Below are 26,466 nucleotides of genomic sequence, written 5' to 3'. Positions count from 1 at the left end.
GTTAGAGGGCCGAGAGGTGCACCCAACGAACCCGGTATCCGGCAGAGGGCAGGAGCTCATAGCTCCTGGTTTCCTGTCCCTTCCCGCCCCATGCTGCAGGGATCCCAGGATTCCGCAGCCTCAGCCCTGCACTCAGGAGCACCCAGGCTGGGACCCCAACAAACCTCAACCCAAAGGATACCAACAACAGGGGACAGAGGAGCAGAGACGTCTGGGCTGTAGGCTTCCCTGTGTTCGACAGGGGCAGTTTTGATCTTAATGTCAATTCCAGTGCCTTGTCTGGCCCATTGGGAAGAAACTATTACTCCTACCATATTCGATCTGTTGAGGTGGTCACAGAGACCCAACCCAACGTCATGGGGAGGATACAGAGACTCCATCTTTTGATGGAAAGAGTATAAAAGAATTTGTGGACATATTTTTAAAGGACCACAATTACAAAAAAGCAGGATAGTTAATGCTGTGATGGAGAAAGTGCAGATATTCTGGGAACCCAGAAGAGGGCCTCTTTCTAATCCAAGGAAATGTGGGGGTGATCAGGGAAGGCTTCCTGGAGGTGGGGGCAGGAGAAAGTTCACAAATATGGGATCCCTGGGAGGGGGAGGGGAGGAATCCCTATGAATTAAGCACAATCCCTATCATAAATTTTGTTTTCTAAATGAAATTTTATTATCTTTACTTACTGCAAATACAATATGTCCCCCAAGAAAATAAAAAATTTAAATACCAACAAACAAAAAGATATTTCAAACACTCATAATGCTGCCCATCCAAACGGAGACAGTCCCTCATAACTCCTTGCTAAAAATTTTCCAGATTGGCAAACGTGGGCACAGAACCTCTCTACGGTGTCATTGGAAACTGCCCCCTTGTGAGCATCTTTCCGTATCAAGAAACAGATTTATTTCTGCAGTCTCACTTTCAATGTACCATAATTAACTTGGCCAGTGTCCTCTTGTTGGACACGTTAGATTGGGTCCCACTGCTCCCCTGCCTGTTTCATGCAGTGCAGCGATGGGCACCTTGGTGCAGTGATGTATTTGCTCACTGACATAGTTATGCACCCATGTTCCAGCAGCAGAAATTCAGGGTTACTGGGCATGCAAGCCTTTAAAGATTTGCCAAGTTGCCTTCCAGAAAGTTTTACCACCACAAAGGTTTGAGAAAGCCTGGTTTCCCACAGGGACACGGGAGAAAGATTTCTTTATACTCAACTCTGTTTGTTTAAAAAAGAAAAGATTTGGCCGGCGCCAGACCTGGCTTTGACTCCCAGCTCTGCCACTCGCCAGGTGTGGGAACTTGAGGGAGTGACATGACCTCCCTGAGCCTTCCAGTCTGTAACACCCAGCCTTCCCAGCAACGAACGCGGGGACTTCTTGTGGGAAGGGTGGACCGTGATTGCCACCTGGGGCCAGGCCAACCCACCCTCTGACCCAGGGCAGCAGCAACCGGTTGGCTTCTAAGCATGACCCATGACCCCAGCAATGTCGCAAGCAAGTTCCAGTCTCTGTGCCTCCCATTCCCGATGCCACAGTCCCAGGAACTGCCCCCCACTCAGGAGCCACCCCTGCCCCAGCCCCCTTGCTATTTAAGGGAGCAGGGCCCCGCCTGGGCCACTGCACCGGGAATCCAGGATGAGGGCCTTGGCCGGGGCCCTGCTCTCTCTACTGCTAAGAGTACTGCTCACGTCCACCCCCCACGCCCTGGGCGCCAACCCCGGCCTGGTTGCCAGGATCACTGACAAGGGCCTGGAGTATGGTAAGAAGCTGTGGCTATTGGCTGGACTTGGCTGACCTGTTGGCTGACTTGGCCAGACTGCTCTGGGGACGGTGGGGGACCCTTCCTCGGGTTGGTGAGCCAGGGGCTGGTGGCCCGGGCTCCGAGTCTGACCTTGTCTCCCCGCCGTGGTGCTACTTAGGCACATTACTCGTCTGAGTGGGGGTCCCCTACTAGCCGACAGGGATAGGGATTTGGAACAAGTATTGATTTGGGAGCGAGCTTCCAGGATAAAGCACAGGAGAGAGGGAAGGTGAGATGAGAAGAGAAAGCAGCCAGAAGACAGGGGAGGTGAGTTATGAACCCAGCCAGTACCCACTGACTGAGACAATTCCCCTGGAAAGTTCTTGGTAGAGTTTGAAACATACGACTTAAATCTAGAAGGCAGAATGGTGATGACCCCCAGAGGAAGGCCGTGACCCAGAGGGGGCAGGCGGGCAGGACGGAGCCTGCGGGGGTGCTGGGACTGCACTGCCTCTGGCTCTCAGGGGTGGCTACGTGGCTGCATAAACATTTAAAAATTACCTGGCAATGTCTTTTATGTATGTTATATCCCAATTTTAAAGAACGAGCAAAAGTAGGACAACTTTTTGAAAAAGATGCGGAAACAAAGCGTCAGAATTCACCCACCCGGTGGGTAGAGAGCTGAGGCGTTTATACACCACTCCGCGCAGTAACTGAACCAGGGCTCTCCTTACATTCGTGGAGCCTCAACCGCCTCATCTGTTGAATGGGGTAATAACATTCCCCCAGGGCTGTTGGGAGCAGAGGAAAGGAAATCAGAGAAGGCTTCTTGGAGGAGGTTGGAGGAGGTACAAAAGATGAGTGGTGGGGCGCCTGGGTAGCGCAGTCGTTAAGCGTCTGCCTTCGGCTCAGGGCGTGATCCTAGCGTGCCAGGATCGAGTCCCACATCGGGCTCCTCCGCTGGGAGTCTGCTTCTTCCTCTCCCACTCCCCTGCTGTGTTCCCTCTCTCGCTGGCTGTCTCTCTGTCACATAAATAAAGAAAATCTAAAAAAAAAAAAAAAAAAAAAGATGAGTGGCACCTGGCCAGGGACAAGCGGTAGCATTCTTGCAGAAGGGCTGGCATGGGCCTTCTTTCGAGGGAGGAGTGCCAGCTGGACAGAGGGGAGGCCCCTGGTCTTCCGTGTATATATATGCGCTCCTTGAGGACGGAATCCTGGGTCGCTCATATAACCGAACAAAGGGTGCTAGTAAGGGCCGTTTATATTGAAATCCTAAATGAGGCCAAATTTGCCTTTGGTTCCTTTCCACTGTGCAACTGATGGTACCATGCTTATTTAGCCAATTGGCTAGAGTTGGACATTTTGGTCCTCTCCATATTTTGAGTAACAGAAACCCCGCTTTGCTGTTCCAGGCATCTACAGAGTGCCTGCCGCGTGCCATGCACCAAGCTAGGCGTGCGTGTCATCCCCCCCAACCCCCTCTACGCTCTGCAATGATCTCCTTTCATCTCCACGCCAGCCCAGTAAAGAAAGTTCTGCTGCCATGGCTATGGAGAAGTGAAGCTGATGTCTTGCTCAAGGTCACCCAGCTAGAGAGACGCCGACGCCAGGATTCTATCCCTCAGATCCTCACAGCATCTTCCGCACAGGCTAGACGCTGGGAAGGACAGGACAGGGGAGCACCCACCCACGCACACAGCCCTCCTCCCCTTGTGGGGTTGCTGACAAAGACCCTGTGTCCTCACCTACAACCTGGGCATCCACATAACAGCGCCACGTGAAATGGAGTGATGCCCCTGCTTCTCGGGTCACGTGGTACGCAACAGGGCCTCCAAAGTCTGTAACTGTCATTAATGCCTTTCTCCCTAGAGCAGGTGGGAGCCGCTGAAGGGTTTAGAGGGGAGACAGGCGGCAGGCCAGGCTGACCGGCAGCTTTTTCCTGTCCACAGTGGCCAGGGAGGGGTCAGTGGCCCTGCAGAAGGAACTGCTCAGAATCACGCTGCCTGACTTCACCGGGGACTTCAAGATCAAACCCTTTGGCCGAGGGCACTATGAGTTCCACAGGTGGGGCTCCCTTCTGCTGGGGCCCTGAGGTGAATGGAGGGAAGGGTGGGGTCTTGTGGGGAAGGGAGGGAGAACCCAGGACGTCCCAGGGGCAGCAAGGGGAGAGTCCCTCGAAGCGTTTGGAGCAAAGTCCTGGGAGAGAATTAGGTTCCCCCATTTATTCATTCACCCAGCAAATACCAATGAAGACCTACTAACTGTGTGACCTGAGCCTCGGTTTCCGTATCTGTAAAATGGGGATGACACTGTGATAATCCAGGTTTCAGTCTGGCCTCTGCATGTAGTCTGGAAGGGAAGATAGACCTTAAACTTTAAATATAGTAGCCCAACTGTTAGAGCTGAGGCTTGCCCACCCAGGAGAGTCAAGGAAAGCTTCCCAGAGGCGGTGGCATTTGAGCTGTCTTCAAAGGATCATTAGACACGAGCAGCCGATGCCAAAAAAGGCATAAAACACTTGTAGAGGAACAGGTGATGGAGGAGGGCAATCGAGTCACAGCTCAGGACCCCCTCCCTGCCCACTACCAATGATGGTTCCACTCATTCTTTCTTTCTTTTATTCAGTCCATTAGGAAACATTTATTGAGCACCTACTATGTGCTGAGCATATAAAATGGAAACTGACTACTGTTTTCCCACTGACGGCCCCCACAATATGGGTCGCTTGGTTGCTTCTCCCAGCACTTTGTGTCTTTTCCTGGGACCGGCCTCAGCCTTCCCTGAATCTGATCCCCTACCTCACCTGTCGAGGGGGAGGATGGCTCCAAGAAGGAGTTGCAAACCCAAGGGCTGTGTCGATGTGCCCTATTCCAGATCCCACCCAGGATCATGAGACTCGTGGGCTCTGATCCTGACCGTGTGACTTTGGGCAAATGCACCTCTTCCGAGCGGTTCTATTTCCCCCACTGTAAAAAGGGAACAAGAACCGTGCTGACCCCTCTGAGAGGCACAGGTGACATGATGGATACAACGCGCTTAGCACGGCCACATGGTCCACACAGAGCACACGACAGGCGCTCAGGAAGCGGGGGGAGTCACATGCCTGCCTGGAGCCGGCTCTGCCAGCCAAGTCCCCTGGGGTGGGAGTGGGGCGTGTGGAGTCTGGAGCAAGCTCCCCGCCTGGGCTGGACCCACGCTGGAGCTGACGCTGTGCTCCCTGTGTCTCTCTCCTCAGCCTGAGCCTCCACAGCTGTGAGCTTCGTGGCTCTGCTCTGACACCCCTGCCCGGCCAAGGCCTGAGCCTCACCATCTCTGACTCCTTCGTCAGAGTCCAGGGCAAGTGGAAGGTTCGCAAAGCATTCGTGTAAGTGGACTCTGCTCCCAGGCCCTTGGGCCCTTGGCCTTGGCCTTTGTCCCATCATTCAGCCCATAACAGGAAGGTTGACCAGTCTTTTCTGGGTGACCTGACCGTATTTATACTCTAGACCTGCACTGTCCAATACTCTTCACTGAGTACTTGAAAAATGACTGGTACAAACTCATATAAATAAGTGTGAAACACCAGATTTGAAGATTCAGTACAAAAAAGAACAGAAGAGACCTCATTAGTGTTTTTTATGTTGTTATGTTGAAATAATAACATATGTCATTAGAGTTAATTTTACCTCTTTCTTCTTACCTTTTTGAATGTGGCTGCTAGAAATGTTTTAATTACCTCTAGGACTCAAATTCTATTTCTGTTGGACAACATTGCTGTAGAACGAGGCTTAGGGTACATGTCACCTGTATAGCACACACTCATTCAATTTCCACGAAAAGAATCAACCCATACGCTCTGTCCTGGCTTTTTTCAGTTAAGTATCTCAAAGATCTTTTTGTAGAAGCAAATGAAAATCTACCTCCTTCTTTTTTTTTTTTCACCTTTTTTTTTTTTAAAGATTTTATTTATTTATTTGACAGAGAGAGAGAGACAGCCAGCGAGAGAGGGAACACAAGCAGGGGGAGTGGGAGAGGAAGAAGCAGGCTCCCAGCAGAGCAGGGAGCCCGATGCAGGGCTCGTCCCAGAACCCTAGGATCACACCCTGAGCCGAAGACAGACGCCTAATGACTGAGCCACCCAGGCGCCCTTTTTTAACCTTCTTTAACATAATATTTGTATTGAGGTGAAATTCACATAATGTGAAATTAACCATTTTAAAATGAACAAACTCGGTGGCATTTAGTACATTCACAATGATGCGCAAACACCACCTCCCTCTAGCTTCAGAACGTTCTCATCCCCGCAAGAGATCACCGTTCACTGCCCTAGCCCCGGCAAACACCAATTGTATTAGTTCTCTATGGATTTGCCTATTTGGGACATTTCCTACAAATGGAATCACACGATACAACCACATGGTAGCACGCATGAGTGCTGTACTCCTTTATATGGATGAGTCATCTTTCATTGTGCAGATAGACCGCATTCACCCTTATTACTTATTTTTTTGAAAGGGGCAGGGTGGGATGGAGAGAGAGGGAGAGAGAATCCCAAGCAGGCTCCACACCCAGCATGGAGCCCAACACAGGGCTCGACCTCACGACCCCGAGATCATGACCAAAGTCGAAATCTAGAGTCGGATGCTTAACTGCCTGAGCCACCCAGACGCCCCAACCCTCGTTCTTTTCAAAGCCTGCATAGCATAGATACCTACGACTTACTGAACCTGCCCCAGGACATTTAGGTGGTTCCTCACTTTTTGCTACGATGCATGATGCTTCCGTATATCTCGGCGGGAAGAGCCGCAGTGTAAAGCCTTAGAAGTAAAATTCCTAGGCCAAAGACATGACCGTGAGGACGGATCCCAGAGGTGCTCTCCCCACTGCAGCCCCCGGGACCGCTGTTTACCCACACCTGCTCGAACTTCAGACTTTCATCCATCTATCTGACAGTGAAAACTGGCATCATTGTTATTTTCATTTTTAATAATGTTTCATACACTTATTTGCAATTGAACTTCCTGTTTGATATCTTCAATCCCCCTTTTTGTTTTCTTTTGGGTCGTTTTGTTCTCTCCTTATTAATTTGTATGAGCTTGTTCTTTGTGTATTAAGGAAATTAGCTCTTTGGCTGTCTCACCATGCAAAGTCCTTTTTTGTTTTTTGGTTTTTTTTTTTTTACTTTGAATATGGCGTTTTTTTGTTCACTGAAGTTTTCATTTTCTATGCTGGCAAGTTTATCGATCATTTCCTTTAAGGCTCCTGAGACTTGGATCCTAAGTAGAAAGGCTTTTGCTCACCCTTCCCCATAAATACCTAGACCCAGGCTTTCTTCCTGATCTTTCATGGTCTTATTTGTAATAAATCTTTACTTTGTAATAATTTTCCTAATTAAATTTTTATTCCAGCTCCATTTATTTTGGGATAAGAATCAAACTTTATATTTTACCCCCAAGTGGTGGCTGATTTTAGTCTGGGAATCGGTGATTGCTTCTCTTATCTCCTCCAGGAAACTAGACGGCTCCTTTGATGTGCAGGTCAAGGGCATTACCATTTCGGTCAACCTTCTCTTGGGCAGGGAGCCCTCTGGGAGGCCCACCATTACTGCCTCCGGCTGCAGCAGCCACATTCGAGACGTGGAGGTGGACGTATCGGGAGATTTGGGGTAAGTCACCACTGGGACACTGGCCAGCTTGACCCCTGGGGGCAGCCCGAAGCTCATCCAGCCCAAGGCCTGGCCTCTGATAAGCATGCGTGTCCAGGTGTAATGCTGGGGCACATCACAGGCACTTGGAGGTCATTCTTCAGGGGACCCTGCTGAGATTAACAGATGCAGGTTGGAGCCAGGGATCCTGGTGGGGACCACCATCAGGTGAATGAAATCTTTTAGAGGAACACAAGGGCTTTTGGCCGAAGGAGAGCGTGTGGACAATGTACAAGTCCTTGGGTACATATCTTTGAGTTTCAGTTTCTTTGATTAGAAATATGTGGATTCTCAAGCCTCTCTGCTAAATCTACTGAATCTGATTGGGGGCAGCAGGGGGCTGGGATGCCAGGTGTGCTGAATCAGCGAGTGCGCTGGGAGCTGGGACTCCGCATTTTCATCCTGTCCAGGATCTGAGACACACCAGGGTCCCAGGATGGGGCAAGGAGGACTCGCCTGGGGACCTGCCTGGTCTCTGCTGCCTCGCTGTCCTTGCATTCAGCGGCACGCAGCTGACCGTCCCCTCTGCTCCTCTCCCCAGGTGGCTGTTGAATCTTTTCCACAACCACATTGAGTCCAAGTTCCGCAGAATGTTGGAGAGCAAGGTAGGAAAGTCCAAGCTGCTGATCTGCTGTGCCCCTCAAGGGCTAGGTGGGAGCCCTCGATGGCCTCTGGCCCTGGATGGCCAGGCGGACTGGCCCAGATGATCTTAGGCCTAAGGCCCAGAGAGGACACATCATTTGCCCAAGGTCATGGAGCGTGGCCAAGCTGGGGCAAAATGTTGGTCTCGGGACTCCAAGTGTGTTGAGTGAGGCAATTAGAATGGTTGAATGTTCAGCCAATGATAAACCAGTGGGCGGAACAGAGACTCCTGCCCCTCCCTCTCCTTGACCTTGCTCACTGCCCGCCCCACCCCCCACCCCCCACCGCCCTGCACTCCACAAGGCCAAAAAGGAAATCAGCCCTTAGGTGCTTACAGACACCAAACGGGACACTTGGGAAATGTGAGAACCAGGTGGGAGCTCAGGAGCACCTGCCCGGAGGGGGAGGCAGCACAGAGCGTCATTTTTTCCCTTAAAAAAAAAAAAAAAGTGAAATCTCCAAATTTTGAAATCTCTGACTAAAACAAAGAGGTTTCATGTTAACAAATACTCACTTCACCCCAAAAATCCCATTTTTGAGGTATCATGGACCTGGAGCTGTGTCTGTAGCAAAGACTGGGCTTCGGAAGGGAGAAAGTCATGAAGGAGGAAAGAGGAACACAGACACACACACAGACACACACAGACAGACACACACACACACACACACACACACACACACACACACACACACACACACACACTTTCCACTGGGTCCCACGGCTGGTCTTGTTTTGAGCGCCCCTGGTGGTTGAGGTGGGAATAGCAGACAGACCCTGCAGATGGGGAGGGGCCGACTGCTTTCTGTTCCTTCTCTTGTGCTGGGGTCCTGGGGTCTAAGTGAGCTTGGGAAATATGCCGGCCTCCTTCTTGAGCACCCCATTTCCATGTTGCCATGCCTTTCCCAGTAGGACATAGTATCCTTCACTGCGTTGGATTTATCCTGCCCTGCTGATGACGGTGCAAATAAAGATTAGCAATATTACATAATAATAGTAATATATTACAATTAGTTTTGATACATACAATTAGTTTTGCTTTGATTACTTAATATAACTAATGTGATACAGAATATGTCACTGTATATTTATATTTATATATATTATTTATAACAACTTATAACAATGGTGGCTATTTATTGAGCCTGTGGACTGGCCAGGAGTAGTGTGCTAAGCGTTCAACCACTGACTCTGCCATCCATCTTAACCACAACCTTGGAAGAAAGCACCGTATTCCACATTTGACTGACAAAGCTCTGAGAGGTGGAGTAACTTGTCCAGCGGTCACCTTGCTAGTGAGGAGCTGGGTCAGCATTCGAACTTCCTAGAATGTGGAACAGCTTGTACCGAAGGCCTTCTGGGGGCTGGGTGTCTTGGGAGAGATGGAGATCTCACCTGATCCCTGACCCTTAGGGGTCTTCAGACATTTCCTTCTCAAGGAAAACAAAGAGCCTGGTCCAGGACCTTGCAAATTCCCCACTGGTGGTATCTAACCAGCAGGGCTAAGGATAACCGCTTCCTGCATGCTTGTTCTCTGGGCCATATAGACTCGCTGTCTCAGCCCCCTCATCCCCTAAAAGTCCCTGGGAAGCACTTGGCCTTGTCACTGTGTCCTGTGAGCGAGGACCCAAAAGCAAGAAGAGATTCTGCAAAGATTACACAGCCAGTGGAGACTGGACAGGATTTGAACCCAGGCTTATTCAACTCACCTAGGACACCCTTAACCTGCCTCTCTAGGAGGTCCTGTGATGGGTCTGGGACTGAGGGCCGAAGGCCTGCCCTCCCCTATCATACGGGTCCGCTCAGGGGTGGGGCCTCCAGGGGGCCTTCAGGAAGATCTGATGGGCCTTTGTCTGAAGGAAAAGCAAGAAGGGAACAGTCCCTACTGAGGCCAGCAGTGTCCTGTTCCCGTGAAATCAACCGTGACTGTCCCTCACCACGCCATCCTTCGCTTTTTGGCAGCAACCCACGACCAAACTCTGTTCCTAAAACTGAGCCAGCTGCAAAGGGAGGCTAAGATTTCACCTCTTGCCTGCCCAGCCCCCAGCATAGAGCTTCCCCACACCCCTGTGCCTGATTCACGTCTGCTCACCCTCTTGCTTGCCCTTAAAATGCCACCTCCCATGCTCATGCAGCCCCCCCCCATATACCTCTCCTTCCTTATATATGGGGCTCCATCTACGCAGGAGGTGGGTGGCCCCTTAATCCCTGTGCACTGTAGGGACTCGCGCGCACACGCACACACACAAGAACAAAGAAAAAATTACGTATAAATCCAAATGTTTTAAGATAGAGTAAATATAAATCCATTTGTCATCTTTTGACTTAGGGCCCAAAACTGTTCTTTGAAAATAGCCTCCTGATTGACATTGGACTTTGTCTTTCGCGCGTGAAACATTGATCTGCTACAAATTCCAGCTCAGATTCCTTTAACCACAATGACAATTCAAAGACATTTGCAAAGTAATCTCAGTGCAGAATCCTTCTTGATTTTTTTTTTAAAGATTTTATTTATTTATTTGACAGAGATAGAGACAGCCAGCGAGAGAGGGAACACAAGCAGGGGGAGTGGGAGAGGAAGAAGCAGGCTCACAGCAGAGGAGCCCGATGCGGGGCTCGATCCCACAACTCCGGGATCACGCCCTGAGCCGAAGGCAGACGCTTAACCGCTGTGCCACCCAGGTGCCCCAGAATCCTTCTTGATTTTTATGATTTTTTTTCCTCCTAAGCTTTTTCTTGGGCACACCAAGAAATTTCTCTAAGCGGCTCACCTTTCCCAAGCACTTAGGTTTTCTCAGTGTATTTCATTGGTTCACACAACAACTATTCTGAGCAATTATAGGAACAAGTATAGCCAACAGGCTTGGGAACACACATTCCCTGCTCTTGAGAAGCATGCCACTCAAGAGGCCACCGCGAAGTGTGTGTGTCCACTGTGTGGTGGCCTCCGGGACACCGGCATCGCGGGAAACGTGGACTACGGATCCGTCCACCTACGTGTGAAGTGATGACATTTGAGAAGTATCTACTAAGTACGCCCCTCTCTGTGTGGCTATTTCTACCGACCGTCTGGTTCTGCTATTCCATTCTAAATTCTGGGGAGCCAGCGCCTCCCAAAGGAAAGTCTCTTTCAAGGTGGTATTTCAGGCAGTGCCTCCAGCCAAGGTGCCCTACCCGGCTGAGTAGCTGACTACCCAGCTCAGCTGTCCAGCCCCGGGAACAACTTGGAAAGTTCCAGATGGACCCTACTGAGGTCCACATGGGGACCTGCATGTTTTTGATCACTTGTTTCTCATCACGTGGCATGTGATGAGCACTGATACATTTTTGTAGAATCAATCAATGGGCAAATATATGAAAGACGGTGACTAGAGCAATTAACGCAGTGGCAGACCAAAGCCAGGGAGACCCACTCAGGCTTTCTCCTCCCACGTTTTTCAGATTTGCGAAATGCTCCAGAATTCGGTGACCTCGGACCTACAGCCTTACCTCCAAACTCTTCCAGGTAGGCTACTCCACCCATCCCTGGGATACTCTATTGATTTGTGTAAGCACATAAGCCTGCCTTATAAAACATTAAATGGGACAGAAATGTAGAAAGTAATAGTTTTTAAATATTCTTCCCCAAATTTTCTTCCAGAAGGTAACCTCTGTTTGGGATGTCACCCCTCAGATATTTTCTTTTGTATATAAAAATATAAATATACGTAAACATACAAACGTTCATTCATTCATTCATTATACATTCCTTTCACTAAAAGTTATCAATATATGTGCAAAGTTATCTATATATCAGTCTAGACATAGGAAGACATTGTTGCTTCTGTAACTTGTGTACCTTGGACATCTTTCCATATTAGCACACATAAATTTATCTCATTTTTTAAAAAACTTTTTGGGGCACCTCGGTGGCTCAGTCAGTTAAGCGTCTGCCTTCGGCTCAGGTCATGATCCCAGGGTCCTGGGATCGAGCCCCACATTGGGCTCCCTGCTCAGGGGGAAGCCTGCTTCTCCCTCTCCCTCTGCCCCTTCCCCTGCATATTCTCTCTCTCACTCTCTCTCTCAAATAAATAAATAAATAAATATTTTTAAAAAACTTTTTGTGGAGGTTTATAGAGAGCAAATGCTCAAGTCATAAGTGAACAGCTTGAAGAATTTTGCCAAAGTGATCACAGGCACGTCCCTGCTCCCAGAGGGAGGAACAGAACATCTTGGGGCCTTCAGAACCCTTCACAGCTCCTCCCACTGGTCCCCACTGCAGGAACACCACTATCCCAACTTCTCCCAGCAAAGATTAGTTTTTTTGTTTTTTGGGCTTTTTTTGTTTTTTAAAATATTTTATTTACTTACTGGACAGAGAGAGACACAGTGAGAGAGGGAACACAAGCAGGGAGAGTGGGAGAGGAAGAAGCAGGCTTCCCGCTGAGCAAGGAGCCCGATGCGGGGCTCGATCCCAGGATCCTGGGATCACGACCCGAGCGGAAGGCAGATGCTTAACCAACTGAGCCACCCAGGTGCCCCTTTTGTTTTGTTTTTTTTAAGATTTTATTTATTTAAGCAAAGATTAGTTTTACACTCTGTACGTGATTGACACTGTGCCGTGCTTCGAGTCTTCTATGAAAAGCAGAAAGTTCTCTCTGATCAACTTTAAAAGATGAAGTTGATCCATACCGCTGCATAGAGAGAGTCCATTCATTCTCCATGGTGTGGGTGTCCCTCCCTTGATTCATCCACTCTGCTGTCGAAGCCCATTCGGGGAGTTTCACTTTGGGACCATTATGGCTGGTGCTGCTATGAATATTCTAGTGCATATGGACGCATGTCCTTGGGTGCATACCTAGGAGAGCGACTGCAGGCTCACATGGCAGGTGTAGGCTCTGCATTATCAGAACCTTCCAGCTTCCAAAGTGGTTGCAACAGACTTTGTTTTAGTCGCTGTGTAGTGTTCCATCGTATGGGTGTGTCTGCAGGATTCTGTGATGCCCTGGCCCCCGAGCCCTACACTCACTTGTTGGCAGCTGTCCTCAGGGGAGGCCCAGGCAGCCACAGACGACCTAGCGCATGGGACATAAGACTCTTGTTCCCTTCGGGCTTTGGAGGGGCGTTTTTGGGGCCTCTGGACATGGCCTGACCTTCCTGGTTATTTGGTCTGTGTTGACAGCAGGCCAGTTTCCCCGAAGATCAGGGCTTCAGTTGGAAACTGGGGGACAATTCCCTTGATTGGAGAGTTCTCCCCATTCTGTGGCTCCTTTGGCATGAAGCTCCAGGTGTGGCTAGCCCACCAGTGGGACAATAGAACTGTGTCCTCTCTTTCTTGGAGGAGCAGCTCTTTGCTCCAGGGCTGGGCTGGGTAAAACGTCTTGAAGCAGAGGGGGCAGGGGTCCTGAAGACCACCACCTGGCTCCTAATTCTGCCCCTCTCCGGGTTCACAGTCACAACAGAGATCGACAGCTTCGCTGACATTGACTACAGTTTAATGGAAGCCCCTCGGGCAACAGCCCAAATGCTGGACGTCATGTTTAAGGTGAGGGTCCTAGAGCAGGGGCACGGGTGGGTTCGGCCCCAGCATAGCATACCCTCCGGGCCAGCCCTTACTTAGGGGCCTCCTGTCTCTCTGGCTTCAGATATGTCCCCGTCTCCCCAGGGCTTCCGGCTGTGTTGAGGGCAGGGCAATATAGAGTTGTGGGGAGTGTTTCAAGAGTCAAGGCTCCAATAGGTGTCTTACAAGTCTTCGGCCTTGAAACCCACCCTCTTCCCCTCCTTCACCTTGACCACCATGCAGGTGAGGTCAATCAGAACTGGCTAAGTGGTACAGAGGGTACTATGGGTTAATATGCCAAAGTTGGGGAGCTTTTCATTTAAGGATTCTGGACACACAACACTTTGACCCAAAGGAAAATACTTTCAATGGTAGAGTTTCAGGCAGTGACTTGCCAGTGCCCCCTCCTTAGTCTATATAAGCAACTGCCTAGCTCAGATGTCCAGCGCTGGGGTAGACTTTGCAAAGTTCAAATGCATCTTATTTCTCTCTCCAGGGTGAAATTTTTAACCGTCATCACTATTCCCCAGTCACCTTCCTTGCTCCTGTCATGAGCCTTCCTGAGCAACACGACAGAATGGTCTACTTTGCCATCTCTGATTATGTCTTCAACACAGCCAGCTTGGTTTATCATGAGTTGGGATACCTGAACTTCTCTATCACAGATGACATGGTAAGGCTGGTGGCAGAATAGCACTCACAAGTGACAGGTTAACCTGTCCTTCTTCCTCCTTTCCTTTCCACCCTGTTTACATCAATGAAATAGGAAGTTATTGAGAAGAAAGATTCAGACAAGGAAATATATAAATTAGCACAATTTCCCTTTTCACTTTGGCTGCCAGGAAGCTCAAGTCAAAATCCTTTCTCCCTTAGAACTGTGAAAGACTGTGATTTCCTTGTCTGGGTTTTACTTTTGCCCCCATCTAGACCTGTTCTTCTTTTTTTTTTTTTTTAAGATTTTATTTATTTATTTGACAGAGAGAGAGACGGCCAGTGAGAGAGGGAACACAAGCAGGGGGAGCGGGAGAAGAAGAAGCAGGCTCTCAGCGGAGGAGCCCGATGCGGGGCTTGATCCCAGGACTCCAGGATCACGCCCTGAGCCAAAGGCAGACGCTTAACGACTGAGCCACCCAGGAGCCCCTAGACCTATTGTTCTAATTCATATTTTCTCTCATGCTTGGTTTATACAGGTTTAAAAGAAAACTTTAAAAAAAATTTACTAAATGAGGCAGAATAATATATGCACTAATAAAAGCATAAAGCTATATTGACTAGGCAATTAAGACCAAGTTTAAAGTAAAGCACAATTATGAAAACACTGTGCCCATAAGTTGATATATTTTTTTAAATAAAAAAAATCTAATTGGGAGCTTCCTTGTAGCCAAAGTGAAAAAGGTCCATGATTTAGCAATTCGTGGTGAAAGGAGAGTCAAGGTCTTCCGAGGACTTATCTCTGAAACAAGGGTCTCAAATGGGGCTTTGTATAAGGAATATTAAATTGTATAGTGGATTGCATCTTTAATAATTCTTAAGTTTCTTTAAAATGTCTGGGTTTCAGAAAATTATATCTTGTAGCTTTTTGTAAAGCTGAGGCCTTGTGAACAATGTCAGGATGATGCGGGCAACAGTGCAGCCCCACTTGGATGGTCCAGCTGGCCCTGATAATAGATGGGGGGGGATCTAGTGGGTGGGTGGAGTGGCTTGTGGTCTTTTCCGTGATTTCTCACATTCACAGGCCTTTTACTTCTGTTATCGGGTTTGAGTAATGCACCCGCCCATGTGCAGTCCTTTCTTTTAGTGCATTGGGTCGCCATCGCTGCGTTTTCTACCAGCTCTGCGCTGGGCCCTGTGTGGGTGCTGTGTGTACACACCGTCCCATTTAGCCCTCACGATGACCTGATAGGCCAGAACTATCCCCATTTTATAGATGAGGAAGTTGAGGCTCAGAGAGGTGAAGCGACTGGCCTGTGACCACACAGGAACAAAGCCAGGAACCATACCTAGGTCCTCATGACTGCAAATCTCACCCTCACGGACCTTCTGAGTGTGTCCCGCATGTCACCTATGTCCCAAGGAGAGCAGCCGGGACCCTGGCAACTGGTGCTTGTGGTGAGTGCAGGGCAAGCGTCTCACTGTTGCTATGGTAACCCTGGTAGTCAAGAAGCTACAGTCTTGAGCACCTCCCCCACCTCCCCGTCTTTCTCAGACCTTCAGCTCCAGTGGGAGCACCCTAAAACTTTGTGTCTCTTTCCTGCAGGTTCCCCCGAGCTCTAACATCCGGCTGACCACCAAGTCCTTCCGCCCCTTCGCCCCCAGGGTAAGCCTTCTCTCAGACCTCGGCAGGTGCAGGCCAAGCCCACTAGCCTCCAGGGGTTTCCCTTTAAAACCGAGGAGCTAATCTCAGCTTAACCAAGAGTCAGAAGGCCGGCAGGAAGGCCCCCCTAGGGAGGCCCCCAGTGAGGGCAGGGCCTTCCTTCTGCCGGCTTCAAGGTCCTTTCTCTCCAAAGCCCAACAACAGAGACCTGAGCCCGGTGTGTCTGGGATCACAGGTTGCCCTGTCCTTTACCGACGATATCTGAGAATCCCGAGGAAAGCCAACACGTCCCACCAAATGCACCCCTAATTGATAACATCAGACAATTACAGAGGGCAATTACTAGGGACCAGGCACTGTTCTTGGTGCTTTAAAAATTATGTTTTGACCAGATAATAAATTCTCATGGTTCAACATCCAAAAGACATAAAAGGTTCTAGAGTGGAAAATTTCCCATCCACTCCTGGCCCCTAACCACCCAGTTCCCACCCAGAGCCTACCTCCTTCTGGGGATATTCTATGTATATGCCCACAAACGCTGTGAATCTTTTCCATTTTTGTACACAAACAGAGGCGTATCATACACGCCATTTTGCACCTTACTGTCCCGGGAGATTGTTCCGCAGAGGCAGAAAAGGAACTTCCTCACTCATGCTCTCATGGGCATCCAGCCTGCCGTCATACGGACTCACCATAGCTGGCTTAACCAGTCTCCCAGGAAGCACCGGGGGTTGTTTCCAGTAGTTGCTATGGCAGTGTTGGGGTGACTAACCTTGCAACTCTACCATGAGTGCTAAGCCCATCATTTAATCCCACAGAAATCCACCTGTCCTCTCCCCCACCCTCCCAGTCCCCCTCAAGACGCAGCTCAGACAGGCAGTCATGTCGAACATCCGAGGCTTCACAATACCCATCCCGCCCTTTGACTCCACAATTCCACTTCTAGGAACGTGACCCCCCCTCCGAAATAGCCAAGTGTACTCACAGGGGTGATCATTATAAGGGCAAAACCTTGGAGACCCCCTGATGCCCACCGTGCTTACACCAGTTACAGTACCCACGCCCGATGGAACCCAATGCAGCCGCGACGCATATTTGCAGACTCCAGATGTCTGACGGGGCAAGATCTCCAGGTGCACCATTAAGAGAAAAAGAAACGGAGCGTTTTGTGAAAATAAAATCAATCGAATAGCATTCTCAGCTTTATCTGACTCCCTCAGGATTCCCTTGACAAGCCTGCATATTTCCTTCTCTTGACATAATATCCTCATTCTGCCCCCAGTTAGCCAGACTGTACCCCAACATGAACTTGGAGCTCCAGGGAGCCATGGCCTCTGCCCCATTCCTGAACTTCAGCCCTGGGAATCTGTCCTCGACCCCCCTGATTGATATTGAAGCCTTTGTGCTCCTGCCTAGTTCCGTCAGGGAGCCTGTCTTCCGGCTTGGTGTGGTAAGGTTCAAAGCCTTTGCAAATGCTATTTCCTTTTTCTGCGCGCTCTTCCCCCTTCCTTCAGATCTCAACTTCAATATCACTTCCTCAGAGAGGACTTTTTTGATTGCCTCTTACCACCTTAGGCCCTCTGTCATTTATTTTTTTCTTAAAGCACCCTATTGTTTTTCCGCATAGCGTTTATGATAAAGATATTTATGTAGCTGTTTACAGGTTTATTTGCTTAATGTATGTATCTCCCATTTGCTTAATGTATGTATCTCCCACTGAGTGACACAGGGCTATCGTTGGGAGGAAGGCATAAGGGTGTTTGACTTGTTTGCTCTGCATCTGTATCTGACCCATGAAGACTACACTTCCCAGGCTCCCTTGGACTTTGACTTCTAGCTAAGTCAGCCAATGGAAAACACTGTCAAGAGAATAGAGGGCAGGAGGAAGGAAGAAGCCAGAATATTTCTTCCTCTGTCTTTGTCCTGGACAGAGGTTCAGGCAGTGACTGTGTTTCTTCCATGGTGGTTCCCATAACTCTAGTCCCACCTTCTGTTCTTCCAATCCTGGGGTGGAAGCAGTGTCCTGCCTCTGCTAGTCTCTAAGTCGTCCCTCTAGCTCACTTTGGCTTCTTGGCAATTCTATCGCTTGTGTAACCAGTTCCCTATATTAAAGCCCCTCTGAGTTAAATATTGAGAGGGGTCTCTCCTTTCCCAATGGACCCTGTCTACGAGCGAGGGGATTCCGAGTCCTTTGGGGTTTCTGCTTACTGGATGGAGAACTTCACTCTCTTGTTTCAGGTTTGAAACTCAACAAGACAAATTTCTGGAAGGGTAATTGCTCCTAGATGCTATATCTGCAATTTGATTTTGTTGTTTTGTTGTCAAATTAGTTGTTATTAATATATTATAAATAAAACAAAATAGTATTAATATTATTTTTATTATTATCACCACTAGGACTGACTCTTAGCCCTGAGATAGCTAGAAACGATCCCTTTAGAGATCTCCAGGGATAGGCACTCTACACTTCTTGGTAGTCTGTCTATTCAAAGTTCAATCACTATCGTAGTCAGCAACTTCAAGTAAACCATGTTCAAGACCAAGTTCAAACATGTATTGAGTACCTATGATGAGCCTTCTGGGAGTCTACAGTCTAGTGAAGAAGCTCCTGCTTTAACTCACTGAGTTGTTTGTTTAAAGGAAACAGCTGATCCTAATAGTCATCCTTCCTGTACATGACAACCTTTCTCATTTAAACCTGTTTTCTTCTACTGGAATTTCCAGGCTACTAATATGTCCGCCATGTTGACCTTCAATACCAGCAAGATCACTGGGTTGCTGAAACCAGGAAAGTAAGTCAGCCTCCTGCCCACATTGAGGCACTCAACTGGGCTCCTTCCATCTGAACACTGTAGCTAATTCTCTGTAGTGGGGGGTAAGGATGTGAGCAGATCTTCTTCTCAATGTTAGGGGTCTGCCATTGGGGAAGGAAACTTAAATTTTACCTCAGTTGGTCCAATTCTTTTCTCCCACTGGTTTTGCCTCCACAAACTTCCTTTCCACCTAATCCCCATGACTTCCAAATTTCTAAAGAATTTACTAATACTGCTTTTTCTTAATCTGTGAATTTTCAACATCAGCTATATTGACTTCCTGACATTCACTACCCACCTCCCCTCTGCGAGTCTTCCCAATAAGGTTGTATCGCTGGTTTTGGTTCTTACTCATCTTTTCCAGTCCCATCCCAACCCCGTCTTTAGCTCTGTGTCTTCTCAAGCCAGTGCCTCCTTTCTGGGGACCCCCACATTGCTTCTGTTTCCCATGGGCATTATGTCCCCATGTCTGAATCTTCTCTGATTCATTATAGGATACAAGTGGAACTGAAAGAATCTAAAGTTGGAGTGTTCAATGTAAGTTATCATTGCTTTTATTCATGAAGTACTTAAGGTATTAACTAATTTAGTGTGTTTACTAAGCAATGCTATGGCACCTGTAGAAGAAAATAGAAAAATGACAAGAGCTACTCTGTGTCCTAGAAAAGTGTAGAAGTTCTCGAGGACATGAAACATAGGGTCAAGGAACAGTTACATCCCAAAAGAAGGTAAGATATAATTAAATGGTCTGTTGGACAGAATCCTTTTAACTACAAGAATAGAAAGCGAACTAAAAGTGTCGTAAGCCAACAGGAGGAATTCATAGGGTCATAAAACTAAAAAAAAAAAAAAATTAGGGGCTTCTGGGTGGCACAGCGGTTAAGCGTCTGCCTTCGGCTCAGGGTGTGATCCCGGCGTTCTGGGATCGAGCCCCACATCAGGCTCCTCTGCTATGAGCCTGCTTCTTCCTCTCCCACTCCCCCTGCTTGTGTTCCCTCTCTCGCTGGCTGTCTCTCTCTGTCAAATAAATAAATAAAATCTTTAAAAAAAAATTAAAAAGAAGTTTCAGGCATAACTGGATCTAGGTGCTCAAATTAATGCATCAAGAATCTCTCCCCATCTCTCCTTTCTGCTTTCATCTAAGTCAGCTTCATTCTCAGACAGGTTTTTCCCACTGGTGGAAAACCTCAAAGTTGTATAGTTTAATTTTTTAAAAATCCAGGTGCTAGCTCTCTTTAGATGAATCTGAGTCATGTGTCCATTCCTTAGCCAATCACTGTGGTTAAAAATTGGACAAGGCCGGGGCGCCTGGGTGGCACAGCGGTTAAGCGTCTGCCTTCGGCTCAGGGCGTGATCCTGGCGTTCTGGGATCGAGCCCCACATCAGGCTTCTCCGCTATGAGCCTGCTTCTTCCTCTCCCACTCCCCCTGCTTGTGTTCCCGCTCTCACTGGCTGTCTCTATCTCTGTCGAATAAATAAATAAAATCTTTAAAAAAAAAAATTGGACAAGGCCAATTGACCAAACGTGGGTTTCATCTACACTCCGGGAGCCAGGATGTGAGGTCCCAAACCACATGGACTGAGACTGGAAAGGAGGGTTCCCCAAGGGAAAATAGGGACTCTTATTAAAACAAGAGGAATTAATTGCTGGGTAGGCTGAACCAAGAGGTGATTTCCACAGGGAGGAACAAGTGGCAAAATGGACGGCCCCATATTAAAGTCAGATAGACAGCGGGAAGGTCAGTGTGGGCTGAAGTGATCGGGGAGAGATTTCCGACAGAAGGTGGGGTGATGGCAGCTCCTCCTCACAGGCCAAGGAGGAGATGGATAGACCTTAACCTGCAATAATTGTCTTCCTTTTCACCATCCTGCCCACACTGGCCCCTCCGGCCAGCCTCCTCCTGCCCTGCACTGCCCAGACCCACCCTTATGGACTTAAGAAGTAGGAACAACCACGTAAACTGTAGGGAGAGACGCTGCCCACAGGGACCCCAAAGGATGACCTCTTTCAGGGAATGAAGGAGGAAGTGAATAATGACACACTAATATTGCATCTGTGCATGGCATGTAAAAATGTTCCACGAGGTTAAACATTCATATGTAAAGATTCACAAAAGGTCGTCTTATCAGGTGTTCAGAATATGGAATGCAGAAAGCAAGAACTATAGAATCAGATAAATCTGGATTCAAGTTCTGCCCCTGCTGCCCCGTTTCTAAATGTCACTTTCATTCTGTGGGCCTCGGTTTTCTGGTCTGTGAAATGGGGGCAGTAATATCAACTTCAAAGGGTCATTGTGAAAACTCAATCACATGTATATGTAATGCTCTGAGCCCTATACCAGCTACATGGTGAATGTTAAAAGTTATATTTCATAATTTTTGTTTTGAATTTTTTTAAAAAAATTATTACACAAGTAATTCAGGAAAACACTCTGTGAAAAAAAATTAAACTGTAAAAAAAAAAAAATTAAAGATAAGGCTAAGCCAAACCTTGATGTTCTTCCTAGAGGAAAGACAGTTGGGTGTATAATCTTCCAAGGATTTCTATCCCTTTGCACACAAGTAAATGTGTATCTCAAAATAGTTTTATCTTATAAAATAGTAGCATGATGCAGGCATCTATCTGAAGTTTGCTTTTTTTCAGTCTTGTTTACCATGTCAGCACATACAGAACTACCCCCCACGGCAGGGTGGCCATGTGGACATTTATTGGTGAGCAAAATGGCACATGTGGTCACGGTGTATTTCTCCTGTTCTCCACCAGGTGGCGCTGTTGGAGGGGCTGCTCAACTACTACATTCTCAGAACCCTCTACCCCAAGGTCAATGGTAAGAATCACTAGCGATTTTTCCATGTCAAGGAGGACAGTGCTCTTTGAGGGAGAAGGAGATGAATTTGGAGATGGGAAACAGGGCTCTCCCGTAGGCTGAGTGACCTTAGCTTCGTCATTTCTCCTCTGAGTTTCAGCGGCCTATGAGATGGGCCTTTTAAAGGTGGTCTCCTCTCCCTCCAGAGCTCTAGTGAGGGTTAGGGACTGAGGCAGCTCTTTGGAGCACAGGAAATGTGAAGGAGGGACTCACAGAAGTGTGCCCCCTATACCCTGAAATGGCAGGTGAAAGACTAAGGACCAAGCTAAAATTAAAGGGCACAGGGCAGGCAGCCATCTGAACGCACAGTCCTCAGTTAATTGCCAACTCCCTAGTCAGAAAATAAAGCATAAAGGTCTAAAACTGTTTCCACAAAGCCCTGCTTCATTTGGCTGCAACAGAAAGCAGGGCAGGGGTGGAGGGCAGAGAGCAGGTGCCCGCTAGCTTCTTACCATGAGTGTATGCTGTCCCATACCTGCCACTGCTCCCATATAGCACCAGGGCTGGGAGCTCAGGCTCCTGGGGCAGCCTGCCTGGGTTGAAATCCCAGTTCTGGCTGTGTGACTTAGGACAAGTAACTTGGCCACTCTGTGCCTCAATTTCCTTATCGGTAAAATGGAAATAATAGTCTTATCTGCCTCGTAATCTTTGGTGACCAGTAAATGGGAGTACACTGTGCATAGAGTTGGCAGAGGGAAACTTCTTTTTTTCTATTACTTTATTTATAATTGTTATTTATTAACAAATCTCTCTCAATGTTACGCCTCAACCTACAGAGAAGTTGGCAGAAGGTTTCCCCCTTCCTCTGCTCAAGGATATTCGGCTCTATGACCCTGTTCTCGAGATCCACAAGGTCAGTGGGTTCCAGTGGGCTTTTGAGGATTTGGGGAGGGGGGTTGGTTAGTTTTCCAGGTTCAGAGGCCATAGCTCAATGGGCAGGACCCAGTTCAGCCCTGCAGCTCAGAAAAGGAGGGGGGCCCCAGGCACGGCTAGATGCTATGCCGCCATCCACGTGTCCTTCAGAAGTGGCACCCCTCCTGGGGCAGGAGGCATTTGACACAGCCTGTGCCACACTGCCTTCCACGCCTCCACTGTGGGTGACCTGGGGGAATGTTTGAAGACATTGCCGTGGCAACAGCACAGGTTCTGAAAGCCATTTGTAAGTTTTGAACATTTCTTCTAAATTCTTTTTTTTAAAGATTTTATTTATTTATTTGTCAGAGAGAGAGAGAGAGAGAGAGCACAAGCAGGGGAAGGGGCAGGCAGAGGGAGAAGCAGGCTCCCCGCTGAGCAAGGAGCCTGATGTGGGGCTTGATCCCAGGACCCTGGGATCACGCCCTGAGCCGAAGGCAGACGCTTAACGACTGCGCCACCCAAGCGCCCCTGACCAAGCATTTTCTGGTCTGTCTGTGCCCATGGTTCAGGTTATCCTTCTAGAATGGCATCTGTAAGGTGGGATGACTGGGTCGGTAGCCCTGCGAGCAGTAAAGGAGATGCTGTGTTGTGTCCGGTACTTCGTCAACATCCAGCAAATAACAGCCACTAAAGACAGGGAAGGACAGCAGCATGGCCAGGGACATGGACTCCCTGACCGGCTGCTGCATTTGAAAGACATATCCAACGTCCTTTTGGACCCAGGGATGTTCCGCATCCTACTGCTGAGAGTTTACAAGGAGTCAGACAGCTGGTTGTTTGAAGTAAGGACTGACAATTCATGCAGCTGGCCTCAGGAAATCACCAGAAGATTTATTCTGTACTCTCATGTTCAGTAGACTTTTGAGGTCTTTGTTTGATCCCCAATGGCAAGGGCTGGATCACTGTGGGAGAGAATTGGACTTTGCCTCCCGTTCAGAGTTCCCGCCCCTTCGGGGGATGGAAACTTACAAGGAGGCAGGCGAGCAAACCTCAGTGGCGCCCAGTTTCGTGTTATTCGTGAAGGAGAGAAAATTTAGGTGACACAAAGGACATTTATGGGGCCTGCCAGGAAGCAGCATCTCAGGAAATGACAGATAAACCGGCACCTTAGAAAAGGTGGCTGGGAAAAGCCGTGCTTTACGGAGACCTTGGGGATGGAGGCACGTTGGCGATTTATGCGCTGACCTGGTTTCTGGCCGAGTTCGTGCTTCCCCAGACATGGGCCTCCCTTTATATGGGAGATGCATCTTTTTGGCATAGGGGATGCTTTTGCCATGCTGTCCTGTCTTGTCTCTCCTAGGACTTCCTGTTCCTGGGCACCAACCTCCAGTACATGAGAGCTTGAGGGCAGGGACACAGCCGGGGTTTGGATGCCACAGCTGGAGCGGCAAATTGCATTTCCAGATGTGCAGCGCATTCCCGGCGATTCTGGGAAGATGAAGACTTTTCTGTTCTCTGCTCTGGGGGAGAGGTCTGCCTGGCCTCTGCCCCCACGCTGCTCCTCGGCAGGTGCACCCACGCCCTCTCCGACTCTGGGCTTCACTTTCCCCACCTCACCCAGGACGGACCATCTTCCCTCACTGGCCTGTACTGTCTGTAAGGGCAGGCGTCACCTTTCCTAGTCACCATCTGATCCCTGCACCTGGCACTTAGTAGACCCTCAGTAAATATTTATTGAATGGTTCGATGAAGGAACCACTTGGTACTCTAGTGGAATCTGCCTACACCCACCCTCTTTTGTCTAAGGGGTCTTTGGATGGTCTCACGGATGCCCACGCAGCCCTGCACCTGGCCCTGACGCCCGCTCTGTAAGGTGCTTGTCCGTCTCAGTGCACGGGCCGCTCATGGGCTGGCTTCAGTGTGTGCTCCCGCCCTCGCTTCTTGCCTGCTGCAGTCAAGGGAACCAGTGGGTCTCCCAGAGCAAAAACTCAACCTCCTGCTGCTTTCCTCCATTGAAATGGGTGTAAATTAGGAAGAAATGGATCCCTGTAGGTTTTTGGTCCGACCCAGATAAAAAGCTCATCCAACTGCTGTTTATGAGCCCCAAGCCTGGAGGAAGAGGCCATGATTTCTAATTACTGAACAACCAGCCTTTGATCAGACTTACCAGAGTCATTTCCAAGTTACGTAGTAGGGCCCCCGGGGACCGGGAGTCAGAAGGCTCGTTTGATATTTTTTTTATTGTGTTAATGAGCAGCTGGATGGAGCTGCCGGCTAACAGATAATTCACAGGGAATAGACCCATTTACCCTGTGTGTGACAGCGATATGTTCCAAGATGGGACAATGCGCTGTCACCCAGCTGTCGGCAGGGTAGGCCGTGGCTTCACGTCCTCTCTCCTCTTTCCTTTGGCTCACTCGCCCACCTGCATCATCCATCCCCATGGTAGACAGATGACAGGCTTGGACTTCTTCCAATACTAGCCATGTGGCCTTGGGCAGGTCCCTTCCCCCACTCAGGGTCCTCATCTATAAAATAAGGATGGTAATGACAGTAGCCACTTCTGAGCCCGTTGTCGTGGTGCTATTAGGTAATCCACATAAAAGGACTTACTTAGCTGTGTTGGGGATTTCATACTTACTGGCTCTCCTGTTTGTAGACTCAGCGTGGGGGAAGTCCAGGCAGCACAGACCCAGTTCCAGTCCCTGCTTTTAAGAGTGTTGCCTCAGATTTGGTGGAAAGAGCCAGCCTGGACTCCAGTGTACTTGCTTTGGGCCCCTGGGCAAGTCCTGTGTCCTCACCTGACAACTGTGGCTGGGACTCCCTCTTCACAGGTGACTGGGGACTCCATGAGTTCGTATCAAGTCCTTGGGGTTGCCCAGGCCATACTAGGTGCTGGTGAATGGCTGATGTGATTACCACCTGCCTGACTTTGGGCTCCTCAGAAGCAGCCCCGGGTGCGAGGAGGGGAGTAGTTTAAACAAGTAGTTTATTTGGAAGAAGATCCTGGGCAGTTCCAGGGGAGCAGAGAAAATGGGATGGGTGGGGGAAAGCAGCCTATAAAGGGGACACGATCAAACCAAAGGTGATGGCAGCTTAGTTCTGCTGGGGAAACTCTGGGAGCAGCTCAGAACATTCCTCAGAATGCACACCCCAGGTCCACGGGGGCTGGAATAGTTAAACACCACCTCCCACCACTCCCTGGTGGAGGGGAGCTTCTGGTGGACCTTTGTTCCCTGCTCTCCTAGTTTTCACAGAGAGGGCTCTAGCAGCCATAGAAGCCTCTCCGGCAAAGAAATACAAGTGCTGGCCGGCAGAAATCAGGTTGGTGTGCACGGCTGTGGGAAGATGGGTGGAGCTCTGACATGGCCTGCATATGGCCCCACAATGGAGTAGGGGCTCACCAGCTCAAAATCCTGAGTGTGCTAGAAAACCGTTTGCCACAATGCCTGGAAAAGTTGTTCTCCTGTGCATATTTTTAAGAAACTCAGCCTAGGGGTGCCTGGGTGGCTCAGCTGTCAAGCGTCTGCCTTCGGCTCAGATTGTGATCCCAGGGGCCTGGGATGGAGCCCCACATAGGGCTCCCTGCTCAGCGGGAAGCCTGCTTCTCCCTGTCCCACTCCCCTTGCTTGTGTTCCCTCTCTCACTGTCTCTCTCTGTCAAACAAATAAATAAAATCTTAAAAAAAAAAAAAGAAAGAAAAAGAAAAGAAACCCAGCCTAGTTTGCAAACACGCCTACCTTCTGAACACTCTAGGACATTCCAGAACGTCCCAGGGGATGGCTCCAAGAAAAGGCTCACGCTAGCCCAGGCAAGTCCTTGATGAGTATGGGGCAACCATTTTGCTATGAGACAGGGGAAGAACACTTAGTTGTAAAAGAGCAAAATATTTGTTATTCACAAAGCAAGGAAAAGCCGTTCCTACCCAGTGAGACTAAACACATTCATTTTATAACAGAGCGTCATTATATCTTGCTGGGCTAGGTCCAGGGCACCCACAGCTGGCCCATTACAG

At 48.9% G+C, this 26,466-nt stretch overlaps 1 protein-coding gene across 1 annotated transcript; it reads left to right on the top strand.

The window, feature by feature from the left end:
- Positions 1-1,509: 1,509 nt before the first annotated feature.
- Positions 1,510-26,164, top strand: LOC113258591 (lipopolysaccharide-binding protein). Its single transcript, XM_026503489.4, has 15 exons — positions 1,510-1,758; positions 3,690-3,804; positions 4,976-5,104; positions 7,229-7,384; positions 7,965-8,028; positions 11,505-11,568; positions 13,496-13,587; positions 14,099-14,275; positions 15,860-15,919; positions 17,199-17,366; positions 18,641-18,708; positions 19,224-19,266; positions 21,494-21,557; positions 22,373-22,449; positions 23,812-26,164. The coding sequence occupies exons 1-15, from the start codon at positions 1,635-1,637 to the stop codon at positions 23,854-23,856; spliced, it is 1,446 nt and encodes a 481-aa protein (XP_026359274.2). The 5' UTR covers positions 1,510-1,634; the 3' UTR covers positions 23,857-26,164.
- Positions 26,165-26,466: the final 302 nt, after the last annotated feature.

The sequence above is a fragment of the Ursus arctos genome, unplaced genomic scaffold, assembly GCF_023065955.2.
Source record: "Ursus arctos isolate Adak ecotype North America unplaced genomic scaffold, UrsArc2.0 scaffold_16, whole genome shotgun sequence".
In the NCBI taxonomy this organism is placed as follows: domain Eukaryota; kingdom Metazoa; phylum Chordata; class Mammalia; order Carnivora; family Ursidae; genus Ursus; species Ursus arctos.
Note: the sequence above shows the minus strand (reverse complement) of the source record. Positions and strands in the feature narration are given on the sequence as shown.